Raw genomic sequence first — 22,678 nt, forward strand, 5'->3', positions numbered from 1 at the left:
AGCATTCGTTTATTAGACATTAAATGCTACTTTAAACATTTCAACATGAAGTATCGAACAATTAAACATTCTTTTGTCAATTGTGATGAACTTTTGACAAAAACTAATTACACGTGCATTTGGTTAATGGTACATTTTACAAACAAAATGACTTCTGTGCGCGTAACTTATGTTGCGAAAGATGAGAAAAAGGATGCAGAGAACACGTTACAACCCGAAACGTATAATTGGAAAATATCGCACAAACTTATCAATACCGGTCAACAACAGATAATCTTGCAACACAAATCATCCTCCGTGTTGTGTGTTAGTATTTTTATAATTTTACGCGAATAATAAAAATGTCATAAAATTAAAGAAACAACGATAATAATAATATTTATAGACGCACAGAAACAAAAAGCTACAGAATGTGTGCCCGGGTGACACAAAATTATTAAACCAATACATATACAGCGTTAAAAAACATGACGAGTTGGAAGGTAAACAGAAAGAATTAAGAACTGATAACATTGACTGTGAGGAGCACGGAGATAAGTCAGGTACAAAAGTTCTTGATATATAAACAGAACTTTTATTACGATCGCCGAAAATTAACTTCAGTTCAATGAAGCAGGAGGAAAAAGAAAATGGGAAATTATTTTTTTCTTCGGACCGGTATCAACTGGCTGCAATTACAAAAATAATTCTCAACGTTTCTTTTTAGATATCGGACGTAGTGATTCGGCGATAGAAGCGCCGAAACTAAAAATTTGGGACGAGTACAGAAGATTGGTGCAATTAGCACGATTAATACCAAGAACGGAAAAGAATCGAACGCCCGAGTTAACGCATATAACCTCTTTACCAAAAATTCGTGTTAATAGGTACTTACTGAAATTTTTACTTACTTTGATTCAGTCGAATGTAACGCATTAAAACCGTGATTGGTTTTACGTCATGACAGTTCGTTGCTTCGTCGAGAAGCGCGTGACTCGTGCAAGGAAGTTAGATATAAAGAACGGAGAGGGAATAACCAAAGTGGTGGGGATAACTCGGTGGCCTTGAGCGGCTAGTCAATCTCGATCGCCCGTGTTCTTGCGTAATGAATGAAACGTTTTCGTTTCTTACCGTGTAAACGTTTTCGGAATTGCTCTCTTAAGGGGAAAATATGTCATTCTTACTATCGCTTTCGTCCGTGATGCGTCGACCGTGTTCCCTTCGATCTGTACTATACAAATTAGAGGCATAAACACGTTAACTATGCTTCTTTCGACCTGTTCTATACAAAGCAGGAGAATATACATGTCGACGCCGCATTTAAGCGTTCAGACGCAAAAAAGTATAATGAAGGTGGGAACGCAAAACGTAATATTGGTCGCGGACTGTAACTACGTAAAATTTCGTAACTTCAAATTGAACAAGTTGTACAAGGTACGCGTGAAATTCGAATAGCTCGCTAACAAAATACAATTTTGTGGGATTAATATCGTTTACGTTACCAATAGAAAAAGATCACGTTAAAAAATATCACTACATCACCGGCGAGATTTCAAATAGAAGCTAGGCCGTATCGTTCCAAGTTTCGAGTTTTAATAAAACCCATAATAGAAAACAAAAACATCGTTCCACCGGGTATGCAGGTGCAATTAATCGTGCTGTTTCGCTGCGACATCGTAGATCAGCCGGAGGAAATATTGGTGTTGAATGTGCAAGATGGTAAATCGCTGATCATCAAATTGCACGGATTCAAGGATCCCCCTATCCTGTTCGGTAAAGGAACGTAAAATACTGTAAAAAGCATCTAGTTTATCCCTAACTATAAGGGAGGTTTTGTTATCGTGAAAAATTTCGAAAAAATGTTCGTAAACGGAAAAATAAGTTTTAAAACCTTCCGGTTATGTTTCGGCTACTACGAAAATTAAATTCGATTTAAAAGAACAATTTTTTTCCATTACAATACGGTAAATCTTTAGGTTGGCGTCCGATTTATTTCACAAATGTTAAATAAACTGTCCTTCTGTATTCTCTACGTTAAATATTAAATATGTTTTCGTATCGCTAAAGATACGATCTGGAAAATGGAATTAAACAATTATTAAGTTTGTTCACTCCATGGTTTCGCAGGTTTCGTCGAAGAGCACGAACAACTGAACATTTTGAGAGACGTGAAAATGGTCTACTCGCAGTCGAAATCGGTATCGTTGTATGAGAACCCAAACGTACTTTTGCATTTTGTTTTTTTTTTTTGTTTTAAGCGCGACGTTCGTTTCTTCGTCGTGGCACAGTTACGAACGTTCTTTCGCAGATCTCCACGAAAAGTAGCTCCGAATCCAACGAGAGTGGGGACGAAGACGTTCGTACAGTATTTAAAAGTACAATCCTCGACTGTAAGAAAGGCTTCGTCGGTGAGGAGATTCACGTGCCAATAAAATTCAAGAACGTCGGCGGGGAGGGACTCTTTTTCGTAATGAGTGAAATCGACTGGGTTTCGATGCACATTGAAGTAAAACCATCACTTTCTTGTAACGTTACATCATTTGTTGCGTCGTTTCTTCGATTTTGTTCTCATTTCCAATTTATCTCCATTCTCTTTTCTTTCTTCATTATTTTTGAATATGTCTTTTCAGGATGTCGTGAATACGAACACGTTGGTGTTGCCTTCCTTCACATTACGGCCCGTGCACTTTTCGATGAAGCCTCAGCAAGTAATGACGTTGCATGTGCACTTCTTTCCGAACTGTTACGGGATACATGTAAATCTTTCGTACCTCGTGGACGGTGCTTGAACCGTTTCGGTCGATTCAACTTTCCGTTTATCGTATCTATTTTTACCAGGTTGATAAACTGTACATTCTTTGCGACAATTGCTCCTTCCTGGCGACGGAAATAATCGGCGACGGTCTGATATACGAACCGAACTTCATCCAGCTTAGTAAAGTATCTATGTTACCGTTTGCACGTAGTATAATATTTTAATCATTAATTCTATAATAATTTAATCATTAGCTAATCGTTTATTTAATTATCAATAATTAGTTATAGAGAACCTCGGTTAACCTGGGACTACGTTTTTATTGTTTCTGCGAGAATCATAAATAATTTCGTGGTAGTACATTTTCGTCGCCAATAAAATTAATTAAAGAGAACGTAGCGCTACGTCTTCGTATTCTGAACAACGTAGCACCACGTTCTCTGGCACCCTTGGACAACGTAGTATCACGTGTTCCTAAACGTAACGTATTACTACGTGCTCGTGTTCTCGTCAACGTAGTACCACGTGTTTGTACTCTGAACAACGTATTACTACGTCTTTGTGCTCTAAATAATGTGGCACTACGTTATTTCACTTAAACAACGTATTACTACGTTACCTTACTTAAACAACGTATTACTACGTTATCTCACTTAAACAACGTATTACTACGTTATCTCACTTAAACAACGTATTACTACGTTATCATGCTCTAAACAACGTATCACTATGTCTTTATGCTTTAAACTACGTATTACTACGTCTTTGTGCTTCAAACAACGTATTACTACGTGATGGTGTTCTCACCAGCGTAGCACTACGCGATCTCACTCCGAACAACGTAGTAATACGTGTTCGCATCGAACCCCCGAATAACGTAGTACTACGTTCTCGCGATTCAGCCGCTGATATTACATTGTGCGTACACGGGACTATACTTTGTCAATTATCCGTAAAATAAACGCGGATAACGTGATACCACGATATATTTACACTACCAATATCGGACTTACCGATACATCACGCACCCGCCGGTAAACGTTACGTTAATGAACGAACAAGGTGCTCGTAACGGTGACGAACGATAAAATTTCAGCAATCGGGAAAAGTTGAGCCACTCGAGACGGATATCGACCAACCTGCACGTTATTACGTAAACCTGGGCCCAAGTATTGCGAATGGAATTGGGCAATGCACGATTAGCGCGAGGAACGTTAGGTAACGCCCATTCGAAGCGATTCTATAATATTTTCGGCGATATTAATTTCATTCCCAACCAACGTGGTGTTTTCGCGCAAAAATTCATACGATACGGCACAAGTTGCCAACCAAGCGTAATTCCGTGCTCAGCGAGATAAGCATACATTATCGATGGGAAAAACGAAAAGTGCAACTCGACCGAGACGCTGTAAACAAGCCCAAAGATTTCCCCCTGGCGCTTCTTCGCGTCGATCCGGATCACGGAGTGTTGTCACCGATCACCGTACACCACTTCGACGTAACCATCGAATGCAAAGATTTACAACCGAATCGTTATTCGGCCGTCCTACGGTAAGCGTCCGAATTCACGTAAGTGGCGACGCCAATGCGAAGAAAGCTTCAACAGTCGCGTCGTTTACAGACTGTACGCGGAAGATATACCACTAGCAGCCGTTCCAGAGAGACTGCAACTGAACACCGTGGAGTGCACCGCACGACGACGTAAATGTTCAATTGTAAATAATTCCCTCCATTTATCAACCGACCCACGTACATCTTCTGTCACATCGTTTTAACGATATCGTCAGTCCGTAGACGTTTGGGTCGCCGATGTAGAAGTTTCGTTGGATTGCACCCGAGACGACCACCGGGAAATGTGCATAAATTTTAATTCAGTATTTCGAGGCTTTTGGTAAACAATTTTTCCATCGAATTCTCTTCGTTGTGCAGTGACGAGGAATTGGAAAAATCGAACGAAATTCTCGACGAGTCGTCATCGTGTTCATCGAAGGACGAGGATGAGACGAGAACGTGTTCGGACGATAGCGACGAATATATGTCCTCGCGTCGATTAGTGAGTCGTTTCGCGATCTCTGTTTTATTTTCAGTACCGATTAGAACACAATGGAACAGGTTCGTTTGGGTGACATCACAGGTAGCGGACGAATTGTTCTCCCATTGCGATACGATGGACCTAAAACGATTCAGGCCCCTTCTATGGGAACGAATAATAAGCATGGGTGTCATCAGACCTGCAAGGCGCGTAATTTGTATAACTCGTCGATGTTCGTACGAAAATTTTCGCAGGAAATTTGGAAAATTTGTACGAAAATTTTCGCAGGAAAATTGGAAAGTTCTCGTACAAATTTTTCCTCCCTTTTCCTCGATCTCGTGTAAAATTCTCGTTACCCGATAGGACCATGTACATCGGTATCGAGGAGACCTGTGTCTTGATCGCGAGGAACCTATCGGACAACACTTTGATTTACTGGTGGGGAGACGCGAGCGGACCCGACGCGGAGAAGATGAAGCTCTGCGCATGCCCCGAGAGAGGGGAAGTACCGGCCGGGAGCACGGAGGAAATGAAGATCACGCTCGTGCCGATGAAAGAGGTCGAAACCTTAACCCGACCTTCTTCTTTCTCTAATTACAACGGTTCTCGTTATATTCGCAAATTAAAGAATATCGCGCAATGGAAACAAAAGAGTTCAAGTAGAAGTTTCGAGATAAGCTAAAGATTATAATTAATGGCTTTGAGGCGTTTGTAAATACCAATGAACAAAATCGCTGTGTCGGATTACGCGCTAACAATAACTTACTACAAGGAGTTTCTGAAACAAAAAAAAAGAAACCAAAAATAAAAATTCTTGTCGTTTTCCAATCACTTCGTAGAATTATTCTGATAATTCTGTACTATACAAAAGTATCAGAATAATAAAATAGTGACTCGAAAGATGCCTCTCTGTCGAATCTCGAAAAATGCTCGTCCATCAAACCTCGAAAGATGCTCATTGCCCGATTATCGAACCGTAGGCATTTTTCGAGACTCTTACCTCGCCTAAGGGTAAAATAATACTACTTGTTGAGTCGCTCGATCCTTCAAAAACAATGTGAGAGCAAAGAGTGCAAAATTAATGACGCCTCTAACGTTTTCAGGGATACGTGCAACGCTTGCATATACCGTGTTACGTCGGAGACTCCCAAAAAATGATAATCTTGGAAATCGAATGTAACATTCAGCCGTTTCACGTCTCGTTTTACCTTCCGGTGAACAACGATGAGCCTTTCGAGCTGAAGAGCAATTTTACTCGAGTGGAATGGGGTATGGATAATCTGAAGGTTGCTCTCGATTTGGAGGAGGAATCGAGAAGTGGCATGGTATGTTGAATCGCAATCGTTAATTGACGATAATTGTTTACAATATCGGTGGGTTTTGTTGCTCTGAAATACATAATTCGAGAACGAAAGAACTAAGTCGAAGGTCAGCGGGGAAAGTAAAACCGTTAACGAGCATCTTTATAGAAACTATTGGACAAGTACCGTATGCAAGAGGAGAGAGAATTAATGAACACGAATCTGGATCAAGGGTCCCTTTTTAAAGACACTTCCGCGGGTCCTTCGGAGGCTGACGTAGACATCGAAGAACTAGGGGAACGAGTTTCGGGGAGTAGCCGAACTTCAGAAGTGGTTCAAGTGAGAGATCTTGACGAGTTCGAACGAAGTGCGGTGATCGAACCAATAACTACGATCACAGATAAGCGAGTTGACGACTGAAAGTGGAAAGGATTCGAGGGAAGATGTTGCGCCATCTGGACACGTAGTACCTTTCCTGGAAACAATTGCACCCGGACCGACGCAACCTAATGTGATCGAATTCATGGGCTTGACGTTAAGAACAGGTACGCATAGTAGCGTATTGTGAATTTCTGTGCGACAAAGGCACGGTTAAAAAGGGAGAGTGACGCGTGAAAGGGCCCCATACTGTACGACGCGAGAGATCGTGTCTCCTTTACGTTACACGCCACGCGTCAGTCCCGAGTACGGAAGCCAGATTTGATTCCCTGACTCACTGACTGGGAGGAGTGGGGGAAGGTAGTACGGTAGGAGATGTGGCGTCCCCTCCTATACGTTCCCCCACTCTAAAGCCTCTAACGCACAATGCGCGAAGGGTGGGGACGGCCCCCACCATAGTACCTTCTCCCACTCCTCCCAGTCAGTGAGTCGGGGAATCAGATCCGACTCCTGCGCCGCATGCACTCAACGAACACTGCACGCGCGCATGCATTGTATATTCTCGCGCGAAAATAATTTTTAGTGACGAAGAAGACGTTTATAATAAAAAACGAGACCCCGATTCTTTCCAAGTTCTATCTCTGCACGAAGAACTTCTATCCTGTGAAATGTTCCTGCGAGTGGAAAACGAAAACAGATCGCATCAAGTTCATGTACAAGCAGATCTACGGTCGAAACAAGGATGTAATCGGTAGAGCAACGATTTTCGTCTGTGAATTTCGAGAACTGAGATTACGGGCCAAAAGTATGGGATCTAAAAAAAAAAAAATATTCTATTAATTATCGTCTAGCTGTGCCATGAAACGCACAAGCAACGAATTAAACGATTATTGTACTTTTGGCCGATAACGTGCACATTGTGTATGTATATTCCACGGGTTCGTTTTTCCTGGTTGCTTTTAGAGGAAATTCTACGTCGGTCGAAACAATCCGAATCGGGTGTCGTTATTTACGTCGATCCTTCGAACTCCGACATCGGACCGTTCGAGGCCGTACCGGTGGACGTATACGTCTTCGCCGATACCTGGGGCATTTACATCGACGAATTAGACATTGACATTACCGGCTTACCGCGGTTCGCGCTGGCGGTGTGCGTTCAAGTCGTCGAATCGCCGATATCGCTGTCGATCTTCGTAGGGGCTTCCACGAAGTCGCACGTTCTCAAGTGCGCCGGAAGACCGTGCAGCACGAGACAAATAAGTCACCGTGCCAAGATTGAGAATAAAAATGGTTCGTCCGCCTCCGACGTGGTAGATTGGAAACGCGTGAGCACGTGGCGTTACGCGGGTGTGAAATTAATGTATTTCGAGCCCGGTTCGTTGCGATCGTGGTACGCACTGGTCCCTTACATCTGATCGTGAACGACGATATCGACTTTGTTGCATCACGAGGAGAATAATGCCCGTAGTACAGTAACGACAGACCAAGTGGTAGTCTAAAAAATTGTAATTATTTTTGTCAATTGCTTTTAGGAAACCTGACGGTAATAGAGAAATAATTGTTTGACCTAGTTCTAAGTAACTCGACGTAACACCTGTGTTGTCTGTGAAGGAAGAATGGCAGCGACAATAGCTAAATGGTATAATGAGGAGTTAGTTGTTCGGTGACCTTGAGCAGCCAATTGATTCAGACAGCTGGTCTCATCGAACGTTATTAGATCGTTCTTCTTTTGGACGAACCATTTTTATTCCTGATCAGTAAATTCCTCGGATGTCAAACCATTATTATTATTATTATTATCATTGTTGTTATTATTATCATTATCATTATCATTATTATTATTGACTACTACTATTACTACTACTATTACTACTACTACTACCACTACTACTACTACTACTACTGTTATCACTACTATTATTATTATCATCACAATTATTAATTTAATATTATTATCATTATTTATTTGCATCAAGATTTCCGAACAATTTTTCAGTAATAAGGTACACGGCATGTACGTTCGTGTGGTTAAAATTGTCATTTTGACCGTTCGTCGCTCGTCGATATTATTTAATAATATTTCTGAAGGAATGAACAAATTCTAGATTCGGAACGGTAGCGGCGGGCGCTCGTCTGCACAAGAGAAAAGTATCGATAAAGAATACGAGTGTCGTACCTATAGCTGTCGATTGGCATACGTTCTTGGTCACGCCCAAAACAGAAACAATGCCCTTTAACATTGTAGTCGACCTCTGCACTCCGTTTACCGATAAATTAGCGAGAGAATTGAGAACCAGAAATTGGAAAAGCAGAAGTGACGCCCACCTGGAGAAACACGAAACGGACGCGATTAAATCGCGTAGAAACAAAGGGTACGGTGGTTTTTTTTTTTTTCCGAAATACGCGACCAGCGTTACAAACCAGTGTCAAATACGCCGCCAAGTGCTTCTGGTGAGGCAACACGTCTTGTTACACGTAAATATTCTTACGTGACACGGTTACGCAATTGAGCCCTTGATCGAAGTAACTCTTGAACTAAGTTTTAGCTAGTTTAATTTATACGACTTCCTGACTTAACTCATAATGGAATCATAATTTGCAAATTTATTTATAGGTCCTGGACGAGGAACAGTAGCGATTTGAACGGTACTGAGTGTTCGGTTCCGTATTCGAGAAGAGGCACCGATCGACCTTCGAAGAGTCATGAATATGCAAACGAAGAACGGGACGAGTACTCGAACGAAATCGATCAGAACGAAATAAAAGGAATCGATGACACTGAATTCAAAATTTCGTTACTTCCTTACCGTGGTGCGTTGAATACAAACGCTTGCTTGGTAAGAAGATTGAATTGTACAATACTGAGTGAAGTATTCAAGAACAATTAATGATAAAGAACTGTTTCGATACACTCCAAGGTCACTCCCAAGGAAACATTTATTTTACCAAAAGACAGTGCTCTTTTGACAGTTACTGTACAGCCCAATAAATATAATTGTGTCGGCAGAGACAAGGATTTTACAGGAGAATTCTTTTGCAAGATTTTAGGCTTTCTACGAATTGCCTCAAGCGATAAGTTTGTATATGCTTCTACATGATTATATCCCCTAGCTATGAAATATTGTATGAACTCGCAGGTACTGTGATGATCGTTACTCTAGAATGGATGGGCAGCATTTAGGTCCCATAGAAATTGATGTTACTGCAAACATTATTAAACCGCAATTGGTTTTTAACATCCCTAAATACGATAGAACATTCACATGCAGTGTTACCGATGTAATACAAAGAAGATGGAAACCATTGGTGTACATAAGAGCAGAAAGCATTCCAGCATTTTTTTCAAACGAACATTGTAATCTTACACAACTTGGATAAAAATGTATGTTTCCAATTTTAGGTTGAAGAAAACATTCTACTTCTACAATAATGACAGTAATCTAATAAATGTTTCTTTCGAAACATTCCATCCATTTTATATCGATTCTATCTCAATTTATGCAGAAACAAATCCATGCAAAATTATAAGAGATGTATGTATAAGTGACCATGGATGTGCAGAGGTAATTTATTCTTCTGTACATTGAAAGTGTGCAACAGTTTTACATAATGACACTCTTATAGGTAGTGGTATCATGCATAATACAGGAAGACTTAATTGAAACCTTATTAAATACAAATAAAAGTCAAGACTTGCAGAATACAGTAGTAACACTAAAAGAGCTATTGCTCATTATACACACTGATAATAGCACTCAGGTCTAAATCTTTCTCCTTTCTTATTTTTCTGTATTAATATATGCATATACTTATTATAGAATTTCAGGAGGTGAAGTTAATTTTACGCATTTTGCTACCATCGTTAAAATTATCATTATATGCATTAGATTTTGGTCCTGTGTATGTAGGTGACACTAAGAAGTTAATATTGATTGTTGAAAACTTATCCAGTATTGTTATATTTTATGATTTGTTCAATAGTAAGATGAATTACTTTTTGCAATAATGTGATACTGTAATTAAATTTTACACAGGATGTTGTTATAAATTTAAAGTAAACCAAAAATTCAAAAACAAAGAGTTTTCAATTGATCGACAAAAAGGAACATTAACAAGTCATTGCACTAAGGGAAGTTGTTTTGCAATTACAGTTTCTTTCCAACCAAAGTAAATACATTCGTAATAAATATGACACTGTTAATGAAACTGCTATTCATGCTCAATTATTGGTTTATATATAGAAATGCTGGAGAGTCAATCGAAACATTAGAAATAATAACTAAATATCCATACAATATAGAAGAATGTGAACTTTACGGAGAAGGATCATTAGATGAAAACTATCATATACCAGGTTTATAAATAGAAAAGGTATAAAACAAATACTCGAATTAACATATAATATTATTAGGAAAAGTTATATTTTGAGTAACTTTGCAATAATATGATGCATTTATGTAAAATATATGTATGAATCGATATAAACTTCAAAGTTATTTTGAAGTTTATATTGATAATTATTTTGTTGAATAAATTTTAAAAAACTAATCTTGTTAATTACATTAAACTATAATTCATTCAGGAATAATAAATGATCGTAAAGTAGGATATAGTTTTATGTTAAATCTATATGTAATATACATTTACTAATAAAAACTTATTCATTATACTTTTATGACTTGCTAGATAATATGTTAAGTCATAAAGTAACAGTTTTTATCATAGCAAGAAATAATTCCATACATTATTAAGTTTTCTTCAATGATAAATGAAGCATTATGTATGCTAACAGTTTTTCTACAATTTTACTCATAAATTAATCTATTTCAATTTCATTACATACAAGGACTATTTCATTACTTACTTGTAACTTAATTAAGATAAAACTGAATATTTTAATCTTATTATTAAACTACGAAAATGTAAATCAAGAAATATCTTATATTTTTTTCATAGCCTAGTACAGACAAGATAGATAGTAATAGAATGTTATTTGGAGCATAATGTAACAGAAAACCCGAAAATTTTAAAAAACATTAAATATTAAAATTTTACTCCTCCCCATTAATGGCTTTTTATTCTATCAGTAAGGGTTTACTCATTCCTATGTCAACAGCTTAATTAACACGACATGCTTCGATGACACCGCACGTATATATATGTATATATATAAATATATATATATATACACGCCTTATGATATATACACATTATAATATATATATGTATATACACACACAATAAATACCATTTATTTACAGAAAATTTTTAATTTTACAAACTAAAGTAACTTTACAATTTCTGTATTAATACCTTTCTTTCTCCGACACCAATGGAATAATCTGTTTCTCTGGAATGCCATCATTGGAATTTATAATTAAGGAAAAACGCGTTTTCGCTTTCATGAGCGTGGGCCTTTCTATAAACGCACGCTCGCTTACTCACCCACACATTTATAGAATTTTTGATGACTTACCGAGTTCTCCATGGTACTGCCACCTACTGGAGTAAATGCGAATCGTCGAAGATTTCTCCGTCACGTGATCGGTCTACCCAATCGGAGAATTTTGAAGGCCCTATACGTGGCATAAGGCATGAATCCTTTCCTTGTCCGCCATTTTGACATACGGTACTTTTCGAGAGTGTTGGTTTTATGTTTTATCGTTTCTCGTGAAAATAACTTTTTTACTGAAACGTAAGTAACGCAAGTGACTTATACGGGCGACGTGACATTACGGGAAAGTTTCGGTAGTCAGACGACGTTTATAAATAATGGAAGTTTGAGCGGGGAACCTTTGACGATTTGCTGGGGAGTAGGTCGAAGGTGACAGACAACCGGGTGTACGCAGTGGCTTCGCAAACCGCACAATATCTTCCGCCTTGCTCGCAATACCTCGGTGTTGGCGTTTTAGGTAGCCGATCACGTTTTAAAAGTGCATAGATCACCAGCAAAAGACTCTAGAGTGATCCCTGACGGTATGCTAGTCCGATAATCATAGCGATGTAGTAAAATGAGAATCAATAGCGGGCAGCGTGAGCATCTCGTGTGTGCCTCTACAATCTTTTTTTTTTCTTTCGTTCGTTAAACTGAAATCTATGATTCACGTTATTCGCAATAATCTTTTTTATTGAGCGCTCCTCGTAAATGTGCAGGTTAGCTTTTTCGGCTTTGTGTCAGCAGCGTATCAGTACTTTACGCATGTTTCTGCCCGTTGGCTCTGTCGGCGTAATTTCAGTTCTTTGCGTCTGCGAAACGTGTCTTTTTGTTCACTCGTGTCTACGCGTTTGGAATTCTTCGCTCGTCTCAATCATTTTGTCTCTTTCTTTTTCATTTCGTTGAAAATTATTATTTTTTTTTTCACCTCGATAGTATTTAAAACTCCAACGTATTGTTGCACGTCGATTGGTCATACATTTAACTTGCATATGTCGAGCATAGTTATCTTTTTAGATTAATTTTATGTACTGAATTTGGACAATGTGAAGTTATAATTTCGTGTTTTATACCTTTGTGTTCTTTCAAATGATGCTCTTGCTCTGTACTAATTTGCAATATCTTATTATTTCATAAATATTTATCTAAATGTCTAAATAAGATATTGGTTAGGTATGATGCAAGATTAGAAATAATTTAATACATCATTCAAAATTAATTCCATTTTTATAATACTGTCTACAGAGGAAAACAAAGAACCAGTAACGTCATGTAGTATCGTAGACAAATAATTTGTTGGTGTGATTTTAATCGCACAATACGTATTGTATAAAATTAAAGTATACAAAGTGAAATATATGAATTTAATTTTTCCAAATTCATATTTATGATTCATTTGAATGTGTTTGTTAATAATTAAATTTTGATCTTTTATTTGTTGTTATAGGTATTTGTATAACCAACACTAGCCATGGGAAACATGTTTACAACATTATTTAAAGGCCTCTTTGGCAAAAAAGAAATGAGGATTTTGATGGTGGGTCTTGATGCAGCGGGTAAAACCACAATTCTGTACAAATTAAAATTAGGGGAAATTGTAACTACAATTCCTACTATAGGTAAATATGGAATATTGTTTGTAACAACATTCTTCATGAATATGTCTTACATATGTTTCCTATTCTTGTGTGGTTCTTTCAATGTCATTCTTTACATTGACAATAATAGAAGAAAAACATTGTAGATTCAGTGACATAGTTTACTGATCTTCAATTATAAATTTTAGGTTTCAATGTAGAAACAGTTGAGTACAAGAATATAAGTTTTACTGTATGGGATGTGGGTGGTCAAGACAAAATCAGACCTCTATGGCGACATTACTTTCAGAATACACAAGTATGCTATCCATTGGTTTAATAATTTTTTCCATATTAGTTATATTTTATTTTGTTTTTCTTAAAAATAGAAAAGTAACTTTATTTATATTTTGTAACTGACTTTTTATGTAATTACATGTTTTTACAGCTTTTTTGTGTTACATATAACCTTCAATGAACACATTCATTAATGAAATTTTCTTACAGGGACTGATATTTGTTGTTGACAGTAATGATAGGGAACGTATTGGTGAAGCGCGTGAAGAATTAATGAGAATGTTAGCAGAGGACGAACTTAGAGATGCAGTACTTCTTATATTTGCTAACAAGCAAGTAAGTATAGTTTTGAAAGTATTAATATACTTAGACTTGTATATATATTATTATATGATATAGTAATGCACAAAGAATTCTATAACTTAAGACGTGCAACATTTGTTGTGTAAATAACGTATGCCATATATATACATTGGGTATATGCCAAGAGAAAGATTTAACAATAAAAACATGATGTAAAAAGAAATCAGTTTGCATGTTTTGTAGTATATATGTTAAATAAGTATTATTTCAGGATCTCCCAAATGCAATGAATGCAGCAGAGATTACTGACAAGTTGGGCTTGCACTCTCTGCGTAATCGTAATTGGTACATTCAAGCAACGTGTGCCACAAGTGGAGATGGACTTTATGAGGGCCTCGACTGGCTCTCTAATCAGCTCAAAAATGCCAATCGCTAATTGGAACGTTGTTCTGTCAACATTCAGTTGCTATATTAACATCATAAAAATCAGCTGCACACCTATCCCCCCCACGAATGAGTAATAATATAAAAGAGGTAATACTAAGTGCAAACTGCAAGATCTCTTGGATCTTAAGTGGAGGGTGGAGAGATTATCGAAAGTTGTCATTGTGCCAGGAAGTTTTTGGGGGGAGGGGAGTGGGGAAACGGCCGGAAGCACACATTCGAACGGCCACACAGGACTATTGCCTTGTGCAACTTATTATTATAATTATTATTATATTAGCATTATAGTTATACTTTTTACACAGAGATACCACGAGAAAAGTGGAAAACTTGGAAGTAATTGTATTAAAGTACCTAACTCTGAAACATACAATACACATTCGTTAATTAATAATTTGAATATCTTTGACAAAAAAATTTAAGAACAAAAAAGTGAAGTACCCACGGTGTTGTCAGTTTGAACGCGTTGGACATACTGATTATCATAATGTAGCTGCATATTGTACATTACATTATATAAATACGATGATAAAAATGTGATCAATAGATGAGAGAATGTTGCTCTGTCCACTACATTACAAATGTCACATCGGCCCATCAGTTGACATGATAAATGCAGTGAGTGGTAACTGACGGTGCAATGACTTACTGTTTCTAGTTACAAAAGTTTGTTTCTATTTTTTTAAGTTTTCAGTGGTATACGTCGAAAAATGCAAAGCAAAACTATACAAATGGTTGTCTTACTGCTTGGCTATCGGCAGGTGCAGAAATGCACCCTCCTTCACCTGTTCGCGATAAAACTAACAGTTAGTCAACCATGTATATCTCAGTGTAAAAGAGATATCATTTATTTATTGCACCTTGATAAGGTAAAATTAGAATATTGTCAACATTCCGAAATTATGCATCGATCGTGGCGGGAAATGCAGATGAATCATTTACAAAAAAAAAAGTGAAGAAAGTGAAAGAAAGATGCTTAAAAACGTGAAGTAAAAGAAAAAACTAGGAAAGAACCTCTCACAGCAAAGAGAGATAGGCCTCGCAATTTCTAAGCCAGAAATCCAAACTGGCATGGCAATTTGCCAGATGAAGCCATTTTCGCAAGCCCTTCAATCTCCTCATGTTTTCCTGTCCTTAAAATACATTGTTTTTACGAAGTAATTTTCCCCAACTGATCAAATCGCCTTTCCGTCATATGCGAAGATTCGTATAATTATATATGAATGTTTAAACAATTTGTGAAATATACTGTAATTGTGCTTTATGTAGTCTATGTGTTATTTGCCGTTAAAATAGTTTGTTTTTGTTCTGGCTAGTTATAAATAGGATATATAGAGCCCTCCATTTGGGGTGCATGCATATTGTGCAAGGAATAATCAGGATAAAGGGATTTCTGCACTGATGCAAAAACAATAATTTAGAAATATATATACACACAAATACATACACTCTTTATATATATACTCATATACATGCATATGTATACAGATGTATATACACATACATTCATATACATTTATATTATAAACAGATGAAGCAAATGCACCTCTATCCTCGTGGCTTCGCGCTCAGCCTGCACGCATCCCTTACTCAGAAAATGGTACTTCAGTTACAAGCACGATTACTTTTTTTCGTTACTAAAGACTGCGCACCGCCCATACCGCATGTTTCATTTAGCCTTTTAAGTTCCCTCTTTTTTTATCGATCTACTTATAGTTTAGTTACAGATAAATTACAAATTAAAGATTTTTATTATTTCAAAAACAAAGGAGAAATTTGCGTAAAGATTTATTAGTAGATTGTGTGTGACAGATTTTTTTCGATTTCTAATAACGTGTGTGTGTGTTTAACGACTAGAGATAATTATGGATTTTAACGAGGATATTATTTCCCCAGCTCTGTCAGAACAAAAATAAAGAACGTAATATTTAAGGTGTACGATAAAGTTTTATTACCGACACGCGGGTCAATGACCCGTTATCTTATGAGACGCCTTCGTCGTGAGTTGAATATTTGTTTTCCTAAAATTTTATAAATCTTGTCAGCAAAATGAATACTACGACATTTAATATTCGTAGTTAATCACAAAAAAACTGTATATAACAAGCAACTGCATATTTTATGTTTCATTCATTATATATAGATAGGACAAAACTTTATAGAATTGTAAACATTAATTTTATACGTTCACTTCTTTTTCATTCGTTTTAGTGTATAAGTATGACTTGCTTAAACTTCTGATTACTTCATAGGATATTATTCATACCATTAGGTTATTGATTACAGTCGATCAGGAATCGATATTGGAATTTACATATTATACATATATGTTGCGTTATCGCCGCGACAACGATAAATGGGTTAAATGCTTATAAATTGCATTCATGACATCGCTCCTATGTGCATGACCTCAGTGTCGTGACATTTTCCCGCGCGTAACCTTCGCTGTATGAGTAAGTACCCAATACGGTGCATTGTCATTTAACATTACTGTGAATTATACGTGTGAGTAAATCCGGTTTCGTTGAGTGTTTGTTCGGTAAATAAATTAGGCAAATGTAATAAAAAACTAAAAAAATTAATTCTTAACGTCAGACAAATCATTGTAAAATTTATGATAGGTTAATCTGTAATTGAATCGATTGCTTAATCGATTCAGCTATCCAAAAGTTCCAATTCTTGACTGAAAGTAGTTGTTATTAAAAAATGTCTTTCATAATTCAGTTCCTAAAGGAAATTATTACGGTCAAACTATTTTTAATATTTTGTTACAAAAAAATTTAGAATGAACTTTACCAATAATCGAAAAGAATGAAATCACTTGATCAGAAAAAATTTTTAAAACACGAAATAACAGAAAGTATACATATATGCAGGTATGCCATTGGATGCAGTAATTTTTATTGTAAGCACAAAATTGAAAAACGGAACATATCTAAGAGCTGCAACATGGAAGATTCGCGTATTGCATAATTAATTTAGAATATACAAGAAGGTAACGCATGTCACAATAAAAGTATTTGTACAAATTTTTCGAATATTTTTTTCTTGGAAATTACAATATCGGTAATGTAATCTTCAAATACCCAAGATCAATGCTCTTAAGATCGCAAAAAACCTCAACTTCCAATAGTAAATCAATGAAAGAATAGAGATTTGAACCGAAGGGAAAATATGCGTACCCGAATGTCTAACGACTATTGGTGTACGTTTACGATGTATAAAGCCAATCACATATTTCTTCAAAAAATTTGTATCCACATCATAAAGTAAAGGTTAATGGAAATACAAATTTTAATCAAAAATATCCTCAAAGTTTGTTACACACTATAAGCAAAGTAAACGTTAGAACGTAGAGAAAGTTTTTCCTAAGAAAGGCAAAAAATGGTATGATGTTTCTATAAAAACATTTTTGTTTATTGTTCCTTTGAACAATTTTGTGTTAGAGATATTCTATATGGCGAAATGGTAATTACTCTATGTTAATATTAAAATCACAATCAGAATGAGGAAATAGATGGTAGAACATATAAAAATAAAATCTACATACTTCTGATAACTCTTTGTTATTCCGCCAACCGTGTAATACAATGCAGTATTGTGAAGTAAATTCTATTATCACCTCGTAAAATTAATCGAGGCCGTATACCGTCGTTAATGTTACCACTGACTGCCTTTATACTTAACTAACCTTTTTTCGTATCGATTAAAGACGAATGATCTCATATTGGAAACTATGATATCGATACGGCAACGAACCACTGCGCTTTTTCTTTCTTCAGAAACTACAATTACGAAAAAAAGATGGCGCTATCGATCAAATGGGGTCCACTCGTCATTCGTATCTATTCAACAGTACTTCCTATCCATCACGCTTATGGTTCCCGCGCGTCCGTATGCCGGTCGCGATGTGGATGTGGCTTGTGAAACGACGCGATGCTGGTGCCCCTCGTATTTTTAGAATTATTAACAACCTGCGAGAGAGTAACGATCACGTATTGAATGTCAGACGAAGCTGTTTGTGATAGATATGCTTCGCAGACGGCGCCAGGCATCTTCTCGTCGGCAATAACGAAGCGTTCGGTACTCGTCATCGCGGCCTTTCGGATCGCGCGTCTTTTCACAACCTCGACGTAAACCGTTGATCGCCGAATAACAAATAGCGAAGCGAAGGGTTCGCCGCTTGTGGACAGCAAGGTAAGCGCAATATCCTTCGCGAAATGGTAATTGCTCGCACGGTAACGTATGTACTTCTTGACACTGTCGCTCAACCACTCGAGGTTATCACGTGTGTATACAGATACGTGCCGTCATTCACGAGACGGTATATGAATTTTTTGGTCGAATTTTTTTACATCCAGCATAAATATACCCGTAGATTGGAAAGTAAACGTAGAATACGACCCATTTTTGCCCTGGTGACGTTTATGTATTAGTTTTTTTGTCATTATGTTGAAACGCCGTCGGGAAGCCTGTCACTTGTAGCATAAACATTCAGTGCTCATACTGCTTCACACCTTGCGCGATTATTACGACGTGTTACGTATCAATCATTTTTATCTCGAAGGATACACATCCTTTATATAGATTATCTAGATATCTGTAGAAAATAGTGCAACGAGGTTTACAAATTCGTAATGTGTGCTAACATAGAACAGATTATTGATATTTCGTAATATTTCTGTCGTTTTCATGAAACTTGTATGTTCCTAACTGCGAAATATTGACTATACTTATTGACAGAGGGCCTATAAAACAATTTAAGGACGTGTTTAGGCACGCTGTCTAACAAAAATTATAAATTATTCCGAGAAATTGAAAGAATCGAAATAAATAGCCGGCACAGTCGCAAGATACAAAGCTTTCAAAGCACGTGCTTTGATCTGAGGTTAGGTTGCAAATTCGCCGAACTTCTACCTTTAACGTTGCACTCTCTCTTCCTTCTATTATTATATGTCGTATTTCTTTGTACTTGGACAGGTATTTTTTGTTCCTCGTTATGGCGAATAAAGTCGTTAAATTGAATAAATAAATAAATAAAAAGAAGAAAACAGATAAACTACAAGTATTCGTGTTTATATCCGACGGGATCGTAAAGTTTCCTCACTTATTTTGTCCGTCGAGCGTGAAGAGTCTTAAAAGTCTCGACTTTCCTTCGACGCGACGAGAAACACTCCTGAAACGGCTCCACCATCGTCGAATATAAAAATCTGTCGGCGCGTGCAATCGTTGTTATTGGCGGAGCCTTATATTTAGACCGCGTCGAAGAAGTTTCGACGGCCTTCGCGCGAAAGCTTTAACGAGAACGATGCATCTCGCGTCGGGCATAACGCTATGATTTTTTCTCACCGCGGTCGACACATGTGAATGCCGACGGACGCGCACCCATTTTGTCCTCGCGGGATGACGTTGCCAAAAATGTGCTCTCGAAAATTCTCGACTCGACGCGCACGCGCATACGGGTGGCTTCTGTGCACCGTACGATAAACTGTTTGAGTTTACACGGCCGTCTGTGTTTTCCCTTCGACGTGGCGCGGTTATCAATTTCCCTCGGACATTGGGAAAATATTATTACAAGTCCGAGGCCAGATTGTTGTTGCTGCGGGCAAGGCGAAATTCCGAAGGGGTGGATCCTGGAATGGCCCATATTAGAATTTTAGAGGGTTCGTCGAGAACCGCGTCAACTTCACGTAAAACAAATTTCACGATGAGATTATTTTAAATTGGGTTTCGCGCGACTTGATACCACCCACGTATAGGGTGGTCCACTCGAAACGGAACGAGTAACTCTCTCAGCTTCGACGATACGAGAAAATGTTCCAGACATAATTCAATATGTTCGAAGAAACGAATACGACGGATTAGGAATTTTTTTTTAAAGTCAATATATTCAACATTTTCAAAATTACTATAGTTTCGTTCGTATTGTCAAGGGTCCACCATAATGTATACCTTGAACATTAGTATATACACGGTGTTTCAAACATAAACTCTAAGTTATTCATTTTTCGAAGCAATGGTAAAGAAATAATTTTAGGAAATAGAAATTACACTTTCTTTTTTTTTTCAAAAGTACGTCTCGAAGAATATGTTTGTGCTCCAACTAAGACTAGGAAAAAATTACGCTTTTTCTAATCGATACAATGAAAATAAACGACAGAAGTTTTCACTGGCCTGTTTTCCCAAAAGGAAACGGGAATTGTTTCTTAACTTCAACTCGGAATAATAACAACCGGCACGGTGTTGTACTCTCGACGTCTCAAATCTCTATCAGATTTACAATGGTGCACAGTCGTCGAGTCGCAAACGAAATTCGACTTGCCGCATCATTGTTCGATTGTGCCATGCATAGACGCGCATACGCATAACGCTATGAGAATGGCGCCAACATTCCCATCTGTCGACGCGCGTATACGCCGTGAAACGTTGAAGCGCGACGCGCTCGCACGGCGACAACGGTATGAGCACATGCGTGTGTGGGTGGTGTGCTACATAAAGCTCGATTCCTACTAGCCCTCTAGAAATGCAACGATCGCGCCACGTTCACACTCACAATACGAACCTGGGTACATTTTACTCGAAACGAATATTACAGCGCACACTACCCTTCAAAAATATTCGATCATGCATACAATATAACAAAAATTCATTTTTATTTAACGAAAGAATGTATTTTTGTTATATACCGGATACAAAAGAAGGATCAAGTAGAATTACGAAATAAATGTGGAAAGAAACGACAGTTACACCGATGAAAAAAGAAGAAAGAAGAAAAGTATTATAATCGCTCGTTACGCCAATGGGTCCTCGAGCATCCTTAGAAAAAAACTTGCTCGTATTTGAGTCGTTCGATGTTTTTTCTACGTAGGTAGTTTCTTCTCTTTTTTTATGTTGTCCCTTTTTCTATTACTCGTATTCGCTCTCGCACCTCTTCGGGGTTTTTCCACTACGTCGTAAGTTATATTCCCAGGAATTTCTAAACTATTGCGATACTCGAGTATTCGAATATTTCGTGCACCGATCGAGCATCCAATAAATACCTACACTCTGAAAACGCATTCCAGTATTCAACGTTCTCGAGAACCGTGCAACCACTCTCGACCGAGAACAATGCGATAACGTTACTCGCGACGCGCCCCTTGTACGCCGGTGGGAACCGACCCTAAGGAATACAAGACTGAATTAGTCGCGCTTAGAACGCGAGCCCAGAATCGCTGTTCTCTCGCCCGCGATGCAGGTAAATCCGTACGCGTACAGGAATGCCGCATAATTCAGCCATTAATTGACGCCTTGATTGCCGCTCATGCAAATCCGATTAATGCAAGTCGTCGTCCAGACGGCGAGAAATATTACGTATACGTATGTGTGTTTTCGCGTGCCGTTTAAACGGTGAGGTCGCCCTTTGACATTTCGCGTTTACCGCGATGAAAATCGACGATAGCGGGGACGCGAGGCTGGTTTTTTTTTTTTCTCTCTTCGATTTTCCACTTACCTCGGTACGGGAATCGTACGACCGAAATAACACGCCGGCACCGCATACGCGCGTTCCACTCGATTCTCGGGGCGGGTGTATTCGTGAACGCACGGAGTAGCGGAAGTGGGTTTACGAGTTCGATAGCATTTTCGCGAGTGATACGTCGCGAAACCCTCTAACCCTCGTGATTTACCGGTACGGTTCGAGCGCCGCATGCCTGGCGCGTGATTTATTTTACAGTCGCGTAATTCACGTCGCGCCGTGCGAATTTAGTGATATTGGCTGTCGGGCTCGGATGTACGCGCCCCGATGACGAAGTAAATTTCGTTCGCGAAGGCGCGAACAGTTTTCGTGCGGTTGTCGCGTCCGGCGGTGGGGTGACGCCGCGGGGGGAAGGAGAGGGGAGAGATAACTCGAAACCGATCGGTCGACGGGGATGCCGGAGCTTCATGGAGCGCGGTAAACTGGCAAATGGGGACTCTCGACAACGGCGTGGTGGGGGGAGGGGGTAGAGCGATCCTCGTAGAGCATAGGACCGCATGGACTACTCGACGAATTCTTTCGCGCTCGAATATTTGCACGCTCGAGGGAATCGAACGGCCGGTGGATTGTAATTCGAATATTTTTCGTACGATACAAGGTATTTGTCTTTCACATTTTTGCGCGTTGTTACAAAATTTATATTAGAAATCCAGGGAAGGCTA

At 38.2% G+C, this 22,678-nt stretch overlaps 5 protein-coding genes and 1 long non-coding RNA gene across 9 annotated transcripts in view; 5 read left to right on the top strand and 1 right to left on the bottom strand.

Annotated features, from left to right (window-relative positions):
* The first annotated feature begins 1,242 nt into the window (after positions 1-1,242).
* LOC143148402 (uncharacterized) lies at positions 1,243-2,958 on the top strand. The gene is made up of 6 exons (XM_076314704.1): positions 1,243-1,413; positions 1,488-1,752; positions 2,107-2,177; positions 2,288-2,485; positions 2,610-2,735; positions 2,818-2,958. Exons 1-6 carry the CDS (start codon positions 1,243-1,245, stop codon positions 2,956-2,958), a joined length of 972 nt encoding a protein of 323 aa, XP_076170819.1.
* A 1,218-nt stretch (positions 2,959-4,176) lies between these two features.
* On the top strand, positions 4,177-9,358 carry LOC143148405 (uncharacterized). The gene is given in 12 exon segments (XM_076314707.1): positions 4,177-4,285; positions 4,356-4,449; positions 4,522-4,589; positions 4,664-4,972; positions 5,130-5,325; positions 5,870-6,091; positions 6,236-6,464; positions 6,466-6,612; positions 7,029-7,196; positions 7,409-7,670; positions 8,551-8,817; positions 9,060-9,358. Coding segments are annotated over 9 exon segments (1,968 nt in total). The 5' UTR covers positions 4,177-4,285; positions 4,356-4,449; positions 4,522-4,589; positions 4,664-4,769; the 3' UTR covers positions 9,334-9,358.
* On the top strand, positions 9,355-10,228 carry LOC143148404 (uncharacterized). Its single transcript, XM_076314706.1, has 4 exons — positions 9,355-9,521; positions 9,583-9,753; positions 9,846-10,008; positions 10,070-10,228. The coding sequence occupies exons 2-4, from the start codon at positions 9,608-9,610 to the stop codon at positions 10,208-10,210; spliced, it is 450 nt and encodes a 149-aa protein (XP_076170821.1). The 5' UTR covers positions 9,355-9,521; positions 9,583-9,607; the 3' UTR covers positions 10,211-10,228.
* Positions 10,229-12,010: 1,782 nt separating this feature from the next.
* Arf79f (ADP-ribosylation factor 1) lies at positions 12,011-15,764 on the top strand. 4 transcript variants are annotated; one of them, XM_076314904.1, is made up of 5 exons: positions 12,011-12,140; positions 13,327-13,498; positions 13,666-13,775; positions 13,964-14,089; positions 14,328-15,764. In XM_076314904.1, exons 2-5 carry the CDS (start codon positions 13,351-13,353, stop codon positions 14,490-14,492), a joined length of 549 nt encoding a protein of 182 aa, XP_076171019.1. In that variant the 5' UTR covers positions 12,011-12,140; positions 13,327-13,350; the 3' UTR covers positions 14,493-15,764. The 4 variants fall into 4 exon arrangements, with proteins under 4 accessions (XP_076171019.1, XP_076171018.1, XP_076171020.1 ...); XM_076314903.1 differs by having other exon boundaries at positions 12,058-12,421; XM_076314905.1 differs by having other exon boundaries at positions 12,058-12,357.
* A 2,176-nt stretch (positions 15,765-17,940) lies between these two features.
* Positions 17,941-19,821, bottom strand: LOC143148508 (uncharacterized). Its single transcript, XR_012992494.1, has 2 exons — positions 19,608-19,821; positions 17,941-19,100 (listed from the first exon to the last, which is right to left on the bottom strand). It is a non-coding gene; the product is annotated as an uncharacterized LOC143148508 (long non-coding RNA).
* Sog (chordin short gastrulation) overlaps positions 18,330-22,678 on the top strand; it is a 136,073-nt gene continuing 131,724 nt past the window's right edge. Inside the window, exon 1 of the mRNA XM_076314900.1 lies at positions 18,330-18,697. The gene's annotated coding sequence lies outside the window, so the exon portion shown is untranslated. The remainder of the gene's footprint in view (positions 18,698-22,678) is intronic.

The sequence above is a fragment of the Ptiloglossa arizonensis genome, chromosome 6 (genome assembly GCF_051014685.1).
Source record: "Ptiloglossa arizonensis isolate GNS036 chromosome 6, iyPtiAriz1_principal, whole genome shotgun sequence".
NCBI classification, from domain to species: domain Eukaryota; kingdom Metazoa; phylum Arthropoda; class Insecta; order Hymenoptera; family Colletidae; genus Ptiloglossa; species Ptiloglossa arizonensis.